At 46.6% G+C, this 19962-nt stretch overlaps 1 protein-coding gene across 1 annotated transcript in view; it reads right to left on the bottom strand.

Annotated features, from left to right (window-relative positions):
- The window catches only part of LOC132403130 (solute carrier family 22 member 3-like), a 45026-nt gene that overhangs the window by 8546 nt on the left and 16518 nt on the right, over window positions 1–19962 (bottom strand). The window contains exons 4-9 of the mRNA XM_059986431.1: window positions 18427–18595; window positions 18212–18329; window positions 16405–16511; window positions 12531–12745; window positions 3831–3939; window positions 372–484 (exon numbers count right to left, since the gene is read on the bottom strand). Of these exons, the coding sequence (XP_059842414.1) occupies window positions 372–484; window positions 3831–3939; window positions 12531–12745; window positions 16405–16511; window positions 18212–18329; window positions 18427–18595 (831 nt within the window). The remainder of the gene's footprint in view (window positions 1–371; window positions 485–3830; window positions 3940–12530; window positions 12746–16404; window positions 16512–18211; window positions 18330–18426; window positions 18596–19962) is intronic.

Raw genomic sequence — 19962 nt, 5'->3', positions numbered from 1 at the left:
ACCAGCCATTTCAGCCCTGGGAAAAAGCCTCTGACTATCCACACGATCAATGCCTCTCATCATCTTGAACACCTCTATCAGGTCACCTCTCATCCTCCGTTGCTCAATGAAGTACTATTTATTTAATTTTTATTATTTGTCTTCTTTTACACTTTGGTTATTTGTCAGTTTTTATAATTTATAGCTTTTTCATAAATTTATTGTATTTGTTCATTTCCTTTTAAGTGCCTGCAAAAAACAAATCTTAAGATAGTATATGGTAACATCTGTGTACTTCAAAAATAAATTTACTTTGAACTTCAAGTCTGTACCACTCTCCAACAAGTCGATAAGATGCTTATCTGTTCCTTCGATTGCTTCTGAAAACTCACCAAAAATCACAAGAGGGAGTTCGGTCCACACAGTCGTTAAGGTGTAGAGGATAAAGGGGGCTGCAATCCCACCCACATCGCTCATGGACAGGCACGCCGAGGCTCCCATACTCCTGTTCCAGTCGTTGAAGGGAAATAATGATCCGATCAGAAACTGCCACTCCCATTGCTGGTGGGGAGGAGACACCAAACCAGAGAGAGAGGGAGAGGGAGAGGGAATAGGGGCAGCAAGAGAAGCCCGAGGAAGCAGGAGACAGGAGAGAAAAAGGAAGGGAGAGAAGGAGAAGCTCAGGGGAATGAGATGTGTAACGCCAGGCATCAGTTCAGTTACGGTATATGCTGGACAGTTTTTATTAAAAAGACATATCAGTAAATTAGTGTTTCAAAGCAAATAGAGTCATACCGTTATAAAATCATACTACATGGAAACAGGCCTTTCAGCCCATCTGGGCCGTGCCAACCAAGATATCCTCGTGAGCTCGTCCCGTTTGCCCGTGTTGAGCGTGTATTGTTCAAAACTTTCCTCCGTCCTTGCTTTTCACAGCTGTCTCAAACTGTGGCCTTGCCGAGCTCCTCCGACACCAAACTTCTCCTCTGACTATCCCAGGTCACTTTCAAGCCCCTCACCCCCACCCACTCTGCCTGCCGTCACTTCTCTCACTTAGTGTCCTCTCCCCACTGTTCCCATCTGCCCTCTCTCACCTCATTCCATGCTCCCCCTCTCCTATCAGACTCCATCAACTTCTGCCCTTTGTCACCCCACCTCTTGTCACCTACATTCCCCTCTTCTTATCACAATGTGGATGACATTACATTTTTACCACGCCAGTTCCCATTCACTTGGCTTGTTCATTTCCTCCTGACTCCTCTCCACATCCCCCTCACGTTTGATCACCAGCAGATTTGGACATACTGTACTTTATTATTATTTTAAACTTAGAGATACAGCACGGGAACAGGCCCTTCCAGCCCAATGAGATCACCCCATCCTATTACACCAATCAATTTACTAACCCCTACGTCTTTGGACTGTGGGAGGAAACCAGAGCACCTGGAGGAAACCTACACAGTCACAGTACAAACAGAGAGTGACAGGAATTGAACTCTGGTTGCTGGTGAGGTAAAGCGTAATGCTAACCTCTGTATTACCCAGCCTCCCCTCATTGGAATCATTGATATTGAATTGAACAGTTAAGACCCCAACCCACTCCCTGGGTCATCACAGCCTCCAACTCTAAATAACCAGACTATTGCTGCTTCCATTTTCTATCCAGTGACCATCTCTCCTCAGGATGAAGGGACTCTGACCGAATCACCAATTGTCCATTTCCCTCCACAAATGCTGAGTTCCTTCAGCAGCATGTTGTTGTGTGACTACACAGGTTACATTCAACCGCCTCATGTGGCATTGACTGGTTTCTCTTTGAAACCCTGATGTTCTCTTCCCATTAATTCCCAGTTGTGGTGAACTATGTGCCTGTCTGGACACGCCCCCTTCTGACTGCTCCTGTGGCTCCTCCCTCAGGCCCCTGTATAAAGGTGATCGAGGTCTAATCCTCTGCCTCATTCTCCAGGATGTAGTATGATGGTCACTCACTGCTGGTTCCTTCTTCAGTCAATAAAAGTCGATATCTCGCTTTACATCTCAGAGTGAGTTATTGATGGTGCATCACCAGTGCAGGTGAGGAGTTGGACCTGGGCCTGTTAGCTGCTCAGGTTATGAGACAGCCAATGGGAAGAAAGGTTTCGATTGGCTGCAGGGCGAGTAACCAGGGCGGGTTGTTAGTTTAGCAGTTAGTGCCATGTTCTACATCAGTATCTGTAAGATCAGCACTCAGAGCCTGACCCACTGGGCTCCTCCATCTTGTTTCTGCTTTCTTCATTCATATGCAGAAAACACAGTGCAGTTAGACCCAAGACAAACTTACATGCAAATCCAAATCCCATAAAGGAAATGTTTAAAGGGGATCTCATATAAAGATGTGCACTACACTTAGTTTCTCATTGATTCTATAGTGACATATAGATAATTGGGTAATAAATTTACTTTGAGTTTGTACGTTCTCCCCCCAACCTCCTGGGTTTCCTCCGGCCGCACCGGTTTCCTCTCACGCTCCAAAAGGCGCACACTTTAGGGTTAATGAGTCGTGGGCACGCTGTGTTGGCGCCAGGGGCGTGGCAACACTTGAGGCAATTCTGGCTGATTTGATTTGACACAGAAGTGTTTCAGTTCACTGTATGTCTCCATGTACATGTGGTAAATTATGCTAATTGTTTAAAAAGCTGGTCTTTGTTTAAAAAACTGAGGGAACACTGATGCAGGGAATGAGGAGGGTCTTCTCACAGACCCAGTGGGGAACAGATAGGGAGTGGAACGAATGCTCTGGTCACCACTGTGGAGACGGTGATCCACGGCAGCAACGTCAGTGCCGAGTCCCTGGTAGTAACACAGTCATCCTAGGAATCACCCAGCCTTTGGAGTGCGCCAGTAATGCAGCTGGTGGAGCCACTACCTCACAGGATCAGAGTCCCTGACCTCTGGTGCTGCATGTTCTGTGTGGGTTTCCCTGGGGGCTCAGGTGTCCTCCCTGGGCTGGTGGTTTATTTGTCCAGTGTAGGAGGTGCCCCCAGTGTGCAGTGAGGTGTAGATTTGATGAGTAAAAATAATGGGATATTTAGTAAAGAAGGCAAGTGTATTGTTAGCACTGTTGACAGTAAGGAAGACAAATTAATGCTAATGTTAATTTCGAGAGGTTTAGAATATAAAATGAAGGAAGTAATGCTGAGGCTCTATTAGTTAGCCTGCACTAGGAGCGTTGTGAACAATATTCAGCCTCTTATCTAAAAAAGGATGTGCTGGCATTGGAGAGAGTCCGGATGAGATTCTTGAGAATGATCCCGGAAATGAAAGGGTTAACGTATGAGAAGCACACGATGGCCCTGGGTCTGAACACGCTGGACTTCAGAAGAATTAGGTGGGATCTCCTTGAGTATTGAAAGGCCTATGTAGAGTGGATGTGGAGAGGATGTTTCCAATAGCGGGAGAGCCGAGGACCAGAGGGGACAGCCTCAGAATAGAACAGAGATGAGGAGGGATTATTTTAGCCAGAGGGTGATGAATCTGAGGAATTCATTGCCGCAGGCAACTGTGTGAGCTAAAATCATTGGGTATATTTAAAGCAGAAGTCGATAGGTTATTGATTAATAATGGCGTCAAAGGTTACAGGGAGAAGACAGGAGAATATGGTTGAAAGGGACAAAAAGTCAGCCATGATTGAATGTCAGAGCAAACTCGATGGGGCTGGATGGCCTCATTCTGATCCTATGTGTTTTGGTCTTCCTATTAGTGGAGGGTTAGTGCAAATGAATGACTGATAGTTAGGTTGAACTTGGTGGGCTGAAGGGCCTGTATCTGACTCCTCGGGTGACTCAAGATCATGGCAAGCTTCTCTTCATTACCTGACAGATGTAGGGTACAGCTCGTTGGTCATGAGGAAGAGTATGCTGAGTGAGATCGTTATTCCAAATCTGGCCAGCGTGGTGACGGCGGTCTTGAGCCTGTGCATTTCTTCAAGGGGAGTAAAACACAAGCAAAAAGGCAAAATTTACTCCACAGTACTTGATCAGTAATAAGACTGACTACCCACAAATAACAAACCCAGCCTGACGTTGAGAGCTCACCCCTCGAGTGGGTGACGAATAGAATGCCCAAAGGTGGCCGACTTTCAGAGAGCTGTCATCTCCGAGAGTGGTGAGTGTGTGGAACACATCATCACGAGTGGTGGTCGAGGCAGATACATTAGGGACGTTTAAGAAACTCTTAGACAGGCACATGGATGATAGAAAAATGGAGGCTGTGTAGGAGGGAAGGGTGAGATTGATCTTTGAGTAGAATAAATGGCCTGTACTGTGTTTTAATGCTCCATGTTCTCTGTTCCACTCTGTGGTAAACTATGTATACCTGTCTGGACACGCCCTCCCCCCCTCCGCTGACTGCTCCTGTGGCTCCTCCCACAGACCCCGGTATAAAGGCGGTTGGAGGCACTGCTCCCCCCTCAGTCTCCAGGATGTTGTGTGGTGGTCTCTTGCAGCTAATAAAAGCCTATCGTTCGACTCCCGTCTCCAAGAGTTATTGATGGTGCATCACACTCAGATTTACATTTCCTGTTCGACAGGCATTAATCACATGGCTTAGGGGGAAACATGTGACGACATGTTCCAGCTGTAACCCGATCCCTTCTCCAACCTGCTCGGTTTTGAGCTTAGCCGATGGTGACTCACCTTGAACATATCATATCTAGGTTTACTGTATCAAACTATATTTCTTTCTCTCTCACAATTCGCACAAGTGTCACTATATTTTGCACAAGTAAATTATGTATAATTAATGTAAAATTAAGTTTATATTAACTCTTGTTTGTGATGTGCTGAGCTGCTGCTGCAAGGAGTTAATTTTCATGACATTTATTCCCTGAGTATGTATTTATGCACTTGAACTTGTTCTCCCTCTGATCCCCCTCTTCCTTCCCTTTCTCCCATGGTCCACTGTCCTCTCCTATCAGATTCCTCCTTCTTCAGGCCTTTATCTCTTCCACCTATCACCTCCCAGCTTCTTACTTCTTCCCACTACCTTCCCACTTTACCTATCACCTGCCAGCTAGTACTCCTTCCCCTAAACCCCACTTTCCTATTCTGACTTCATCCCCCCCCCCATTCCTTTCCAGTCCTGAAGAAAGGTCTCAGCCCGAAATGTCAATTGTTTATTCCTCTCCACTGGCGCTACCTGACCTGCTGAGATCCCCCATCATTGTGTGCCCTCCACCTACCACCATGATTACTTATTCTACCTGATGTGGTGGGGTCCAAGGTGAATAATGCCTGCACTCAGTAAAGTGGTGACCTCTCCTCTCACGTCCCCATTTCTTTTCCAGTGCCCAGTATTTACTGCAGTTCAATGGATCCATGTGGTGGCCGCCTCCAACATTGATGAGAAATGAAGGAAAATCTCCAGAAGTTGTAAATCTGAAATAATAATCAAAAATGCTGGGAAAAATGACTCAGCAGGTCAGGCAGCATCTGTGGTGGGAGCAACAGTCACCGTTTCATCCTAATGACCCTTCAACAACGAATCTCAGAGAGAAGCTCTGTTTCTCTCTCCCCTACAGATGCTGACTGATCAGCTGAGTATCCAACGTTTCTTCTTGGAGAATTCAGCAGCCAATTTTTGATTTAGAATTGAAAATATTCCAGCCCTACGAGATCTTTGGCAGGAAAACAATGGAATGAGACTGCTGAGGTAAAACAGAGGTCCCATCGCAGATTCTGATACAATGCTGGACGTGGGTCCCTATTCCCCATGACATTATTTCAGATTGGTTGCTGCTTTAGACTTGTAGCTGTCCATAGTTTTAACAGCACCAGTGGTTTTACAGACAGAGAGGCCTCCGCTGAAATGCTTCTCAGCACAGCTTGGTCAGGGAAGGGAGTCACAGCTGAGAAACTTGTCTCCCTTTGAGAGAAAGCAGGGGGAGGAGATTACCGGGACAGACACTTCTTCTCTCTCGCTCGGGACACCAGCCAGAGGAAGCGTAGTGCAGATGACACAATTAGCCAGCTACTGAGGCCTACCTATCACTGCAGGCAGCATCCCTCTGTGAGTTCAGCGGCTGGGCAGAAAGGGCAAAGATGCTAGCAAAGTAAACTTCCAGTCTGCATCAAGTCTCAGTGTAGAGGAGGCCACACTGGGTACAATAAGTGACATGTGAAGCACTGACTCACCCGGAAGGGCTGTGTGGAGCCCAACTGGTGGTGAGGAAGGCAGGTGTAGCACTTTGCATGGTTGCAGAGATAAGTGCCCGGAGAGGGATTGGTGGGGAAGGATGAGAGGTCAAGGCAATCACGGTGTTGTAAGACGTTCCCAACTGCGCCAGATTCCAGGATTTAGATGCTCTAATTCCCCGGAGTACTACTGGCAGGGGCCCTTTAGGGGTTCAGGACGATCCTGCTACTTGGTTTTGGGTGCCAAGAATTGACTATTTAAGGAACACCTGAAATGAGGTTCATAAGCCCTTGTAGTGATTTGGTCTCATGTCTGTTTTGTGCTCAGTTCTCGATCCAGTTTGAGACCCTGTCTCGGTCCTCACTTTGGATAATCCAGCCTTTGGATCGAAGCCATCCTCGTCAGGGACTCTCGACACAGTACAACTGAGCCAATGCGGAACCAACGAGCCTTTCGTCAGCAAGGCCAGCCACAACAAGAAGATTTTAAGGCAGAGCCTGGAGAAGAGTGACCTCCCAGCTGCCGTGTGCCACCTATTGCAGGGAGGGAGCCAGTGTCACTCAGGTGACACTCAGCAGAGCCAGTCCATCTTCCAATCCTGGAGAGATCCGACGGTGACCCGGATTCTTGCTGCAGATTCCTCATCCGAAGCCCAGCCACCCTGCTCCCCATCGGAACATGGGGAGATGGCCTTCATTATCCCTTGTTTGACAGAACGAGCCCTGGCCTGGGCCACTTTGCAATAGGAACGTAGGTCAGAAATTTGCTCAGGTTTGGAGGAATTCACGAGGGAGGTGTTTAATCACCCCATTGGAGCCAGTCTCAGACCACCTGATGAAGATTTGACAGGGGGGATATGGTCAGCGGCCAACTACAAGACAAATTTCGGACCTTGGCCCAGGAGAGTGCATGGAACTGGGAGGCCTTGGTCACACTGTATTAGACTCTGAGATAAATTGAAGGATGCCCTCACCTTGGGAGAGCCAGCAGAGTGGAGAGCCAGCAGAGTGGAGAGCCAGCAGAATGGTTCTCATCGACCAGTCCATCTGTCTCGATAATTGTCCAGCAGAGCGTAAGTGGGACTTCGGGAGGTTGAAAAGACCCGGTCCAGGCCTGGCCCCTACACATCACAGTTCCACTCCCCAACCTCAGACCACGACCGCCCCTTCGCCGGTTCAAGATCCCCATTCAGGCTGGTTGCACCCGATGAGAGGACCCCGCGTTTAGTCACGGTTGCCCCTTTCACTGTGAGGAAGCAAATCACCTGCAGGTCAAACGTCCGAAGCTGCAGCCACCTGGAGAACTGCTAAGTCCATCCAGTGTCGAGGACTGTGACGGTAGCAGCCACTACGCCCGATCCCACGGATTCTGGTTTCGTGCTGAAGGCATGGGGTAAGAACTTTGAGGCAGGTGAATGACGGCTTTTACGGACTCTAAGGCAGCGGGTAAATTTCTGCATTTAGGAACCACCCGCAGCTCGACATACCACTGCGAGGGTTGAGCCAGACTGTCCGCAACTGTTTTGGACGGCTGCCCGCTAGAATCTGGTAGGTCCAGCAACAGACTGTGGTTTTGCAGATGAGGGTAGGGGATCATGTGGAAGTCATTATTGACTCTCCACTCGTACCCCTGATCCCCAAGTACCCTTGGCTGTCCCAGCATAACCCATGTGTGGACTGGAGGGAGGGGAGAATCACTGCTTGCTTCCAGTCATTGTGAGAGGGTGTGTTTACAGAATGGTGTTCTGACACCCAGACACCCCAGAGACCAATGCCCAATAAGGGGACAACCTTCAGTACGAGAGAGCCTGAGACCTCCTGGAGATCTAGTACTGCCATCAAGAGTGGCCAGTGGGACTGTGTGAGTGCCGCAGGAACTAGAGAGAGAGAACCTCTAGTTCAGCAGAGGCCCAAGGAGATGCCCGAACAGTCTGGTAGACTTGCCACTGAGCTTAAGGAATCCAGCCTCCAGGTCTCGAAGGGAGAGACTCCTGTGTACTGATCCTCAGGGGTGGGGGAGGAGGTAGGAAGCCTCTATAATGCCTCACTGCCATTGCCTGATAGGGATTTGGACTCTGGTTTGGCCACTCTTTCTACGAATGAACTTTGGGAGCTTAGGGAGAGGACTCTCAGGCCTGTTCAATCACCTCTGCCACCAAGAAGCCTCAGGAGTTGTCCTGAGAAGGTCTGGAGGAGCTAGCAACACCCAATCTGGTCAAAATCCCTTCCATCTATAAGGACTTGGAGGAGGTCTTTATCAAGAGAAAGGCCTCGAATCTTCCACCACACCGAACCCACCTTCTGTGCTGTAGATCTGCTGCCCAGTACTTGTTGCCCGCGGGGTCGACTGTACGCGCTCTCAGACCCAGAAGCAAGCACAATGGAGGGGTATATAAAGGAAGCACTTGCCAAGGCTTCACTCGGCCTTCCAACATACCCGCCAGTGCAGGCGGCTTCTTTGTACAAAAGAAAGATGGTAGTCTGCGGCCGAGCATTGATTATAGGGGATTAAACCACAAAATGATCAAGATTTGCTACCCCCTTCCTCTTATGGGTATGGCTTTTGAGATGCTGCAAGAGGGAAGGGTGCTCACAAAACTAGTCCTACGGAATGCATACTATCTGGTCCGTGTCAGGGAAGCCGGTGAGTGGAAGACTCCATTCAATACACTGACAGGGCACTGCAAGTCCCTGGTTACGCCCTTTGGCCTTGCGCACGCTCTAGCCATTAGAATGCCTTCATCTATATGGACAATGCCCAGATCTTCCGGAAGTCCATGGAGGAGCATTTGCTCACGTCAGGGACATTTTAAAGATACTTCTAGACCATGGACTTTAAGTCAAGTTGGAGAAGTCAGAGTTTCATGTGATGACTGTTTCATTTTTTAGTTTTCATCATCTCCAGTAGCAATCTCAAGATGGACACTACCATGCCCCAGGCAGTCAGAGACTGGCCACCACCATCCAGTATCAAAGAAGTCCAGCGATTCCTGGGGCTTGCAAACTTCTACCGGAAGTTCATCGGGAACTTCAGCTTGGTGGCAGCTCTGCTGACGGCGCTAAGAAATCCACGGACACTTTTGTCTGGACTACTGGCTGCTTTTGCAGAGTTTAAACTGCAGTTCACAACAGCTCCCATCTTGGTTTCTCTGAACTGGATCTTCCCTTCATTGTGGAGCTGGATGCCTCAGATATCGGAATGGGTGCCCTCTTATCTCAACGATAACCTTTGGACAGTAAACTGCACCCGTGTGCACTCTTCTCCACGTGGCCGACCCCAGCAGAGAGGAACACGACATCGGGAATCGGGAGCTTCTTGTGGTTAAATTGGCTTTGGAGGAATGCCATCACTGGCTAGATGGGGCCAAAGACCTTTTTGACCACAAGAACCTGGCTTATATTCAGGAGGCCAGGCAGAGCAGGTGGCCTTTGTACTTTAACCTCTTTGAATTCACCCTGACCTCGCGACTGGGGTCAAAGAGCCAGAAACCAGATGCCCTTTCTCGTCAGTATGACTGGAACAAGAGGAACAGCCTACCACCATTTTGCCCTAAGCCAGGGAGGCAGCGCCAATTCACTGGGGAATCAACTCTCTAGTTCACGTGGCCCAAGCACAAAGGGAGATTCCTAAGAAAAGTCCTCCGAGTTGGCTGTTCATCCCAAGTTCCATCCAGTCCCGGGTATTCCGGTGAGGACATTCATTGAGAATGACAGCACACCCTGGGATTGGCAGTACCCTTGAGTTTATCAGGAGGAGATATTGGTGGCCCGGAATGATGAAAGAGGTTCGGCATTGAAGGTCTGTGCCCAGAATAGGGAGTCCCGTACCTATCCTCAAGGAAGACCTTGGACACATATCTCCATGGACTTTGTCACCGGTCTCCTGCCATCCAAGAGGAAGTCGGTCATTATGAACATTGTTGACCAGTTTTTGAAAGCCTGCAAGTTCATCGACTTGGAGAAGCTACCAACTGCGGCGGAGGTGAACAAAATTCCCCTGGATCAGGTCTTCAAGATCCTCGGATTCCCAGAGGACGTTATCTCGGATCGTGGTGCACAAGTCACATCACGTTTCTGGAAGGCTCTCTGTAAGCAGATAGGAGCTACAAGAAGCCTTTCTTCTGGATTTAAACCTGAAGTCCAACAGCCAGATGGAGCAGATCAACCAAGATTAAGTACATATGCTAAGATGCCTGGCCTTGGAAAGTCCTGATGAGTGGTGTGAAACTTTGATGTGATCAGAGGTCACACACAACTCCTTATAGAATTCAGCACAAGAGCAGCAGTTTGGTTATTCTCCACCTCTTCTTCCAGAACAAGAGACCAAGGTTGGGGTGCCTGTGGCCAAAGATCTCATCTAACACTGCAAGGAGAAATGCATTTGGGCAGGAGAGATTTGGATGACCAGAAAGTGGAGACCAAGGTGAATCGAAGGAAAAGTCAGGGACCTACTTTACAGCCTGGGCAACAAGTCTGACTGTCCACTCATGATTTGCCTCTCCGACTGGAACCTAAAAAGTTGGCGCCCAAGTTCATTGGACACTTCAAAGTCCTGAGGCAGTCCCCAAGACCCTAAAGATCAATCCCACCTTTCTCGTCTCTAAATTAAAGCCTGTCTGACCCGCCCCTAAACACCAGCCCATTAGCCCCCCTACCATCAGCCCAGCTGCCACCCATCCCCATCAAAGGGGAATAGGTCTTCACAGATAGAAGACTCTTGGACTCACGTACTGTTGAAGGTGTTTGGCAATTCCTCGCGGACTGGGAAGGATTTGGACAGGAGGAGAGGCGCTGGGTGGCTGAAAGAGACAACTTGGATCTGGTTCTCATCCACATTTACCATTGTCATCCCTCTGAGTAGCGAAGGCCATCAGAGTCGGCCGTAAGGGAAGGGGTCCTGTTATGAGACACTCTCAACCATGCCAGCTTCCAGGATTTAGACACCAATTCCTCAGAATACAGATAGCTGGCACGGTCCTTTAAGGTTCAGGATGGCCATGCTAATTGGTAATCATGCTTCGGGCATGAAGAATTGAATATTTAAGGAATGCCTGCATTCAATTGTCACGCACGGAGACTGACATCTCTGGGGAAAGTGGAGAGGGGCAAAGGAGAGGAGGATACACCTGGTGGTGGGATTCCCGTTGGAGATGGCAGAAGTTGTGGAGAATGACGTGCTGCATGCAGAGCCTCACGGGGTGGTAGGTGAGAACAAGGGGAACCCTGTCCCTGTTATGTCTGGGAGGGGGTGGAATTTCACACTTTTTCCCTTAACTCACTGGCATCCATCACACAATTTCACTTCCCTCCTCCAGCTACAAGTTCCTCCCTTTATTCCCTGGTCCACTCTCCTATCAGGTTCCATCTTCTTCAGCCCTTTGGTACTTCCCCTCTTACATGGATCTGCCCATCACCCACCAGCTCTTGCTCCACCCCAACCCTCTATCTCTTTATACCAACTATCGACCCCAGAAGAACCCAAAACTTCAACTCCACTGATACTGCCTGTCCTACTGAATTCCTCCAGCATTTTGTGTCCTGTCCCCAATTTCCCACATTTTCAGTGTTTCTTGGCTCGGCCATTTCCTGGACCGATCATCACCCTCCAAATGTTTTCCCTGATGACATCTGATTGCATTGTAAAAGCCAGAATTCACTTATGAGTGCCTTTGCCTATTGGCAACACCTGCCCAAAGAGGTAACTCAGCAACTCAACACAGCTGTTGGCATCTAGCCAAGGCACTGCACACTCCCCATGCCAGCCAGACAGCAGTGTGCCTTCTGTGGTGGGGTCAGAGGCTTGAGGAGGGGGGAGAGAGGAAAGAGAGAGAGTGTGAGGACAGGGAGTGAAGACAGAGAGACAATGAGGAGAGAAAAATTGAGAGATATGGAAATGTACTTTACTTGTAGTAACAAAATAGCATTTTTGTCTGTCACAAAATGGAACCTATACCATACCACAGGGCTTTGCTAACAGTGTTCATGCAACAATACGCTGATGAAGCCTGAGTCCTTGACAAACTGCAGAAAGGCAGGCGGATTTGGTTACTGGAAGAATGCCAAGTTCACTAATTAATCAGACAAACAGAATGCATCCTGTCCTTGAACTGACACACAGTCGCTATAGGTGTGTATAAAGGAGAGATTATATTGTCGGTTTTATCGAAGCCATCACCAGTTCTTGTGCCAGTGCTAGTCTTCCATTGTTGCAAGTAAAATAGATGTACTTATGATTGATCCACACAGAGTTAATTGTTTTCATAAGACATGGTGAAAAGATGCTCAATAGAGAGGACAGTGTGTGAGAGAAATGCCTCAGCCCTGAACATTACACTCAGCAGCTCAATATTGCAGGCTGCCTGTCTACAGCAATGTGCCTACCTCCAGAAATGCATGCTGCTATCAGGCAGAAGGCTGCGGCCAGGACGCTGGAGGCCACGAAAGGACAGCGCCGGCCCACGCGGTGCACAACCAGAAAGCCGAGCATTGTCGCTGGCAGTTCCACTGCCCCAGCTACGAAGATATCACTGTAACTCTCACTGCCCTGGAACCCCAGGCGTAAGATAAGCCCCATGTACACCACGCTGCTTGTGAACCTGAGCATTGTGAAAGAGGAACAAAGACACTGTTACAGCAGACTCCCCTGTGAAGCTCTGGTACTTGTGGTGCTCGGCTGACACTTGGAACATCCTGCACTTCATTATTCACTCCACATCCAGCCTGTGCTCAAATACAAACTCAATTCAAAGCCATGCTGCACAAAGCAAGGCCATTCAGCCCACTCAGTCCATTAGGCAGCACCCAATTACAATAAAAGCCTACAGAGATGGGGAATCCACAGGGATGGGGAAAGGTTGAATTGGTTAGGACTTTAGTGCAGGAGAATGAGGGGAATTTTGATAGAGGATATAAAATTATGAAGAGTATGGACAGGATAAAAGTAGGCAACCTTTTTTTCCCCTGAGATTGGGTGAGACAAGAACTGGAGGTCATAGGCTAAGGGTGGAAGGTAAAATGTTTAAGAGAAACATAAGGGGGGGGGAACTTCCTCACCCAGAGGGTGGTGCAAGTGTGGAACGAGCTGCTCACAGAAATGGTTGAATTTCAGTGTTTGAGAGAAGTTTGGGTAAATACATGAATGGTCGGGGTATGGTGGTCCAGGTGCAGGTCAATGGGACTAAGCAGAGTAATAGTTTGGAACAGTCTAGATGAGTTAAAAGGCCTCTTTCTGTGCTGTACAGCTCTATGACTTTAACCTGTCTGTTGCTTCCTTCATGAACCAATCTTCCATTCATACCACTATATCACTATCAGCGCAATGCACGCTAACCTCTTCTGTGACTCCATTACAAAAAGCCTTCTCTACGTCCAAACACGAGGAAATCTGCAGATGCTGGAAATTCAAACAACACACACAAAATGCTGGTGGAACACAGCAGACCAGGCAGCATCTATAAGGAGAAACACTGTCGACGTTTCGGGCCGAGACCCTTCGTCAGGACTCATGAAGGGTCTCAGCCCAAAACGTCAACAGTGCTTCTCCTTATAGATGCTGCCTGGCCTGCTGTGTTCCACCAGCATTTTGTGTGTGTTGTCTCTATGTCCAAGTTGACATCAATTGGTTTGTCCTTAACTATCCTGCTGGTTAAATCCTCAAAAAATTCCAAACTATTTCTCAAACATGATTTTCTTTTTATAAATCCATTTAGACAAGTAGCTAATCAATCTAACCTTTTCTTAAAAATATTTACTGCTTCCCTCCACGGCTTCCCTGGGCAGAGAATTCCACAGATTCACCACTCTCTGGGAAAAGCAGTTCCTCCTCATCTTCATCCTAAATCTACTCTCCTGAATCTTGATGCTATGCCCCCTAGTTCTAGTCTCACCTACCAGTGGAAACAATTTTCCTGCTTCTATCTTATCCATCCCTTTCAAAACTTTGTATGTTTCTCTGCACCGCCTCCAAAGCCAGTATATCCTTCCTCAAGTAATGAGCCCAGAACTGCGCACAGTACTTGAGATGCAGCCTCACCAGTACCCTGTGCAATTGCAGCATGACCTCCTGCTCTTAAATTCAATCCCTCTAGCAACGAAGGCCAACATTCCATTTGCCTTCTTGATAGCCTGCTGCACCTGCAAACCAACCTTTTGTGATTCATGCACAAGCACTCCCAAATCCTTCTGCACAGCAGCATGCTGCAATCTTTCGCCATTTAAATAATAATCTGCTCTTCCATTTTTCTTTTCAAAGTAGACGACCTCGCATTTATCAACATTGTAATCCATCTGCCAGACCCTTGCCCACTCACTTAACCTTTCTATATCCCTCTGCAGAGTCTCTATATCTTCTGTACAATTTGCTTTTCCACTCAATTTAGTGTCATCAGCAAACTTAGATACAGTACTCTACACTCGGTCCCCTCTTCCAGATTGTTAATGTATATCGTGAACTGCTGTGGGGCCAGCAATGACCCTCTGCAGCACACTGCTCACCACTGATAGCCAACCAGAGTAACACCCACGTATCCCGACTCTCTGCTTTCTATTGGTTAACCAATTCTCTACCATGCTAATACATCACCCCAACTCTTTTATGTGGCATCCTTATCTTATGGGTAAGTGTTTTATGTGGCACCTTATCGAATGCCTTCTGGAAATCCAAGCAAATAATGCCTATCTGTTCCCCTCTACCCACTGCCTGTGTTATATAACCATATAACAATTACAGCATGGAAGCAGGTCATCTCGGCCCTTCTAGTCCGCTTACTCTCACCTAGTCCCACCTACCTGCACTCAGCCCATAACCCTCCATTCCTTTCCTGTCCATATACCTAACCAATTTCTTTTAAAATGACAATACCGAACCTGCCTCCACCATTTCTACAGGAAGCTCATTCCACACAGCTGCCACTCTCTGAGTAAAGAAGTTCCCCTTTGTGTTACCCTTAAACTTTTGCCCCTTAACTCTCAACTCATGTCCTCTTGTTTGAATCTCTCAATGGAAAAAGCCTATCCACGTCAACTCAATCTATCCCCATAATAATTTTAAATGCCTTTATCAAGTCCGCCCTCAACCTTTTATACTCCAAAGAATAAAGACCTAACTTGTTTAACCTTTCTCTGTAACTTAGGTGCTGAAACCCAGGTAACATTCTAGTAAATCTCCTCTGTACTTTCTCTATTTTGTTGACATCTTTCCTATAATTCGGTGACCAGAACTGTACACAATACTCCAAATTTGGCCTCATCAATGCCTTGTACAATTTTAACATTACATCCCAACTCCTATACTCAAAGCTCTGATTTATAAAGGCCAACATACCAAAAGCTTTCTTCACCACCCTATCCACATGAGATTCCACCTTCAGGGAACTATGCACCATTATTCCTAGATCACTCTGTTCTACTGCATTCTTCAATGCCCTACCATTTAAAATGTATGTCCTATTTTGATTAGTCCTACCAAAATGTAGCACCTCACACTTATCAGCATTAAACTCCATCTGCCATCTTTCAGCCCACTCTTCTAACTGGCCCAAATCTCTCTACAAGCTTTGAAAACCTACTTCATATTCCACAACACTACCTATCTTAGTATCATCTGCATACTTACTAATCCAATTTACCACCCCATCATCCAGATCATTAATGTATATGACAAGCAACATTGGACCCAGTACAGATCCCTGAGGCACACCGCTAGTCACCGGCCTCCAACCTGACAAACAGTTATCCACCACTACTCTCTGGCAGCTCCCATCCAGCCACTGTTGAATCCATTTTACTACTTCAGTATTAATACTGATCCAGTAATAACGATTGAACCTTCCTAACTAACCTTCCATGTGGACCCTCGTGGTGCATCAGATCCAGATTTTGTTCACCTTTACACTTGTGTACTGGAAATCATATTGAACAATCATGAATCTTAAACATTGCCTTTCCACCCCCAAATAAGCTATTGTACCTATTATGTTCAAATGCAAAAACAAAGGGGCATAGGTTAAAGGTGAGAGGAGGGAGTTTAAGCTGAGTGGTAGGATTTCTTACCTAAAGTTGTTGACAACTGGAACATGCTGCTGGGGAGGAAGTGAAATCAGATGGAATCACTATAACGGACACTTACATAGGCCAGGCATGAAAGGACATGGTCCCACATGGGACTGGTGTAGATGAGTGAAAAGCTCAATGCGGACACAGTAGGCTGTACATCGAGTTTCCCTCTGACTAACAGAACCCAGTTTTTTAAACCTACCAGGAGTACATTAAAATTAGCGCATGTCTTCTCATCTGTGGTGTCCTAAACAAGTCCAGGAAGGAAGGGTTCTTCACCTCTTCAGGGCTGTTCTCCACCATTATCATCTGGAAGACACAGGTGAGCCATGTTACTGGAAGAGAGATTCCATACTTGCCGCGAACCCTCGTACTAAGGCAGCCAAACATGAGACCGCATTCCCATTCTGGCATGTTGGTCCATGACCTCCTCTACCATCATGATGAGTCAGATTGGAGGAGCAAGACCTCATACTCCTTCTGAGTAGCCTCCAACCCAATGGCATGAACTTTGATTTTTCTAACTTCCAGTAATTTTCCATTCCCTGTTCTGCCTCCACTCTAACCCCTTCTCTTCTCCTCATTTGGCCATCACCTCCCTCTGGTTGGCCCTCCTCCTTCCTTTTCTCCCATTGTCTACTCTACTCTTCTATTAGATCCTCAGCCCTTTACCTCATCCATCTATCACCTGCTAGCTTCTCACCACTCCCTCTCCCTCAGCTAGTTTCACCTACCACATACCAGCTTGCACCACTCCCTCACCCTTCTCCCTTATTCTGGCTTCCTCCCTCCCGCTTTCCAGACGTAGCCTGTAATGTCAACTGATCACTCCTCTCCACAGATGCTGCCTGACCTGTGGAGTTCTTCCAGCTTTTGGTGTGTCTGTTACTCTGCATTTTCAGCATCTGCAGAACCTTTCATGGCACACAATCCAAAAGAGGCCACAGTAAGGACAAGTGCCAGGCATGTCTGAATGTTAAAGGTCTCACTAATGGCTACCCCTTTACCCCATTGCAGCTGCACATTTTTGGAAGGTGGGATCTTGAGTCAGTATCAGCCACATGGGAATGAGGATTGTAACAACATTGCTAGCTTCAGTGAGCTGGTAGTTGTGAGACTCACAATTAGTTCTAGTGGGAGGGTCACCTTGTCATACATTTGGAAAGGGTTTGAGGATGGTGCGGCTAATGTCAATACTGTCACTGCCTCGTTTATGCTGCAGCAGCACAAGAATTACCCTCAAGATATTCAAGGTCAACAACCGTATATTTGATAATGATGCTTACATAGGAGGGAAGGGTTAGGTTGATCTTGGGTTACATTAAAAGATTAACACAATAGCATGGATCGAAGAGCCTGTAGTGTGATGTGATGTTGTTTGTTCTGTGTTCTATATATCCCAGTTTATCATTATCATAATAATTGTTAATTGAAAAGCTATGATATTAATGTTTATTTCTATTTAATCCCATGTTACCTCACCAAGGATCAACTTTATTCACCACATACATTTATAGGTATTAGGAATTTTGCTGTGGTGTGTTGGTCAGGGTACAACATGGAACAAAAAAACAACATTCAACAATTATAAAGATCAAAGAGTTATATAAAAATAAAGTTAGAGGACAAAGTGTGGACTTGGAATAAAATGTGCATAAATTCATTAAATGCCAGCATGTATTTAAAATGTAAACAGCTTTATGAAAAATGGTTTAGAGTGCTTACAATGACTGAGGTAATATATAGAGAGTGTGGGGGTTAACTGGAATAGTTGATCTGATCAACTTACATGTGGAAGAAACTTTTAAGATGACGTGAAGTTTTTGTTTTAATAGCCCTATAGTGCTTTCTAGAAGGGAGCTTTGACAAAAGACAAAAAATTCAAAATTCAAATTTGGCACATCCATGCTTTACAAAAGTTTGAACCAATGTTGAGTTTGTGTTCTATGTAGTGGGGCATTTAAGCTTCTACCGTGGTTTTCCCGCATTCCTTGCCTTAAGTTCATTACCTCTTTGTAGATGGTCGGGAGACACTTTCCATTCTGCTCTGCCATCTCCTGGGCAACTTTCAACGCTTCCTTGGTTCTCTTGCAGGATAACAGCCACCGAGGAGACTCAGGGATTAGGCTAAAAGTGAAAAAGGTTGAGTTTGTAAAATCAATCAACACCACAGCCCTCGTGCATCATTCAGTGATGGAGAGAGTTTGCAGTAAATTACAATTACCAGCAGTAAAGCAGCAAGACAAAGTTGGGGACAGTAACGGCCATGTGGATTCCTTTCCAGGATTTGATCATGTAGGCAAAACCAGGAAGTAGCATTGCACCCAAGGAGAAAACTGCTTGGGTTACGACTATTGCAAATCTTCTGTACCTGCATCCAACAACTTCTGTGGCTGAAAATAAATAACAATATAATTTGCTTTAGAGATGATTATGGTCAATCAACAATATACACTCAGTGGCCACTTTATTAGGTACACCTGCTTGTTAATGGAAATATCTAATCAGCCAATCATGCAGCAGCAACTTAATGCATAAAAGCATGCAGACATGGTCGAGAGGTTCAGTTGTTGTTCAGGCCAAACATCAGAATGGGGAAGAAATGTGAACTAAGTGACTTTGACCATGGGATGATTATTGGTGCCAGATGGGGTGGTTTGAGTGTCTCCTGGGATTGTCACAGTTTACAGAGAGTAGCGTAAAAAACAAAAATTGGACAGTTCTGTGGATGAAAATGCCTTGTTAATGAGAGGTGAGAGGAGAACTGCCAGACTGGTTCAAGCTGACAGGAAAGTGACAGTAACTCAAATCACCATGTGTGATCTATAGAAGAGCACCTCTGAATGCACAACACGTCAAACCTTGATGAACACGAACATACACGCAGTGAGCACCTCATTAGCTACAGGAGTGAACTGTATATATGGTTAATTATATTTGGCTATAACTAAATTTGAGATTTTGATTGGCAATAGATAACAATTTCACCTTAACTCTCAAGTATCTCCATCATTAATAATCATGTTTATTAAGAATGAGCACCCTGGAAATTGTGACAAAAACTTATTGTATTTTAAATTTGGTTAAATTTGCCTTAGTACATTTTGAAATGTGTGACACAAAATGGAAGTTTGTAAGACAAATAATGAGAGAGAGGGAGAGAATGACAGTGAAGGAGGACAAGAGAGAGAAGGGGAGAGAAAGAGAGAGAGAAAAAGCTGCCAGCACTTCTGATTCCCAGCAGCAGTTCAAAGTAAATTCATTATCAAAGAACACAGAGAAGAGAAGATCTGCAGATGCAGGATGAGGCCATACTCAGGTTGGAGGAACAACACCCTATTCCGTCTGGACAGTCTCCAACCTGATGGCATGAGCATTGATTTCTCCATCCAATATTGCCTCACTCCCTCTCCTTCACCATTTCCCATCCCCGTTTCCCTCCCTCACCTTTTCTCCTCACCTGCCCATCACCTCCCTCTGGTACTCCTCCCTCTTCCCTTCCTTCCACGGCCTTCTGTCCTCTCCTATCAGATTTCCCCTTCTCCAGCCTGTTATCTCTTTCACCAATCGACTTCCTAACTCGCTACTTCACCCCTCCCCCTGCTAGTTTCACCATCACCTTGTGGTTCTTAACCCCCCCCACCTGCTTAGTCTGATTTCTCATTCTTTTCCAGTCCTGATGAAGGGTTCTGCCCCCCCATCGGCCGTTTTCTCTTTTCCACAGACACTGCTGAGCTCCTCCAGCACTTTGTGTGTGCTG

The sequence above is a fragment of the Hypanus sabinus genome, chromosome 12 (assembly GCF_030144855.1).
Source record: "Hypanus sabinus isolate sHypSab1 chromosome 12, sHypSab1.hap1, whole genome shotgun sequence".
Lineage (NCBI taxonomy): Eukaryota > Metazoa > Chordata > Chondrichthyes > Myliobatiformes > Dasyatidae > Hypanus > Hypanus sabinus.
The sequence above is the reverse complement of the archived record's forward strand: the minus strand, read 5'-3'. Positions and strand labels throughout refer to the sequence as shown.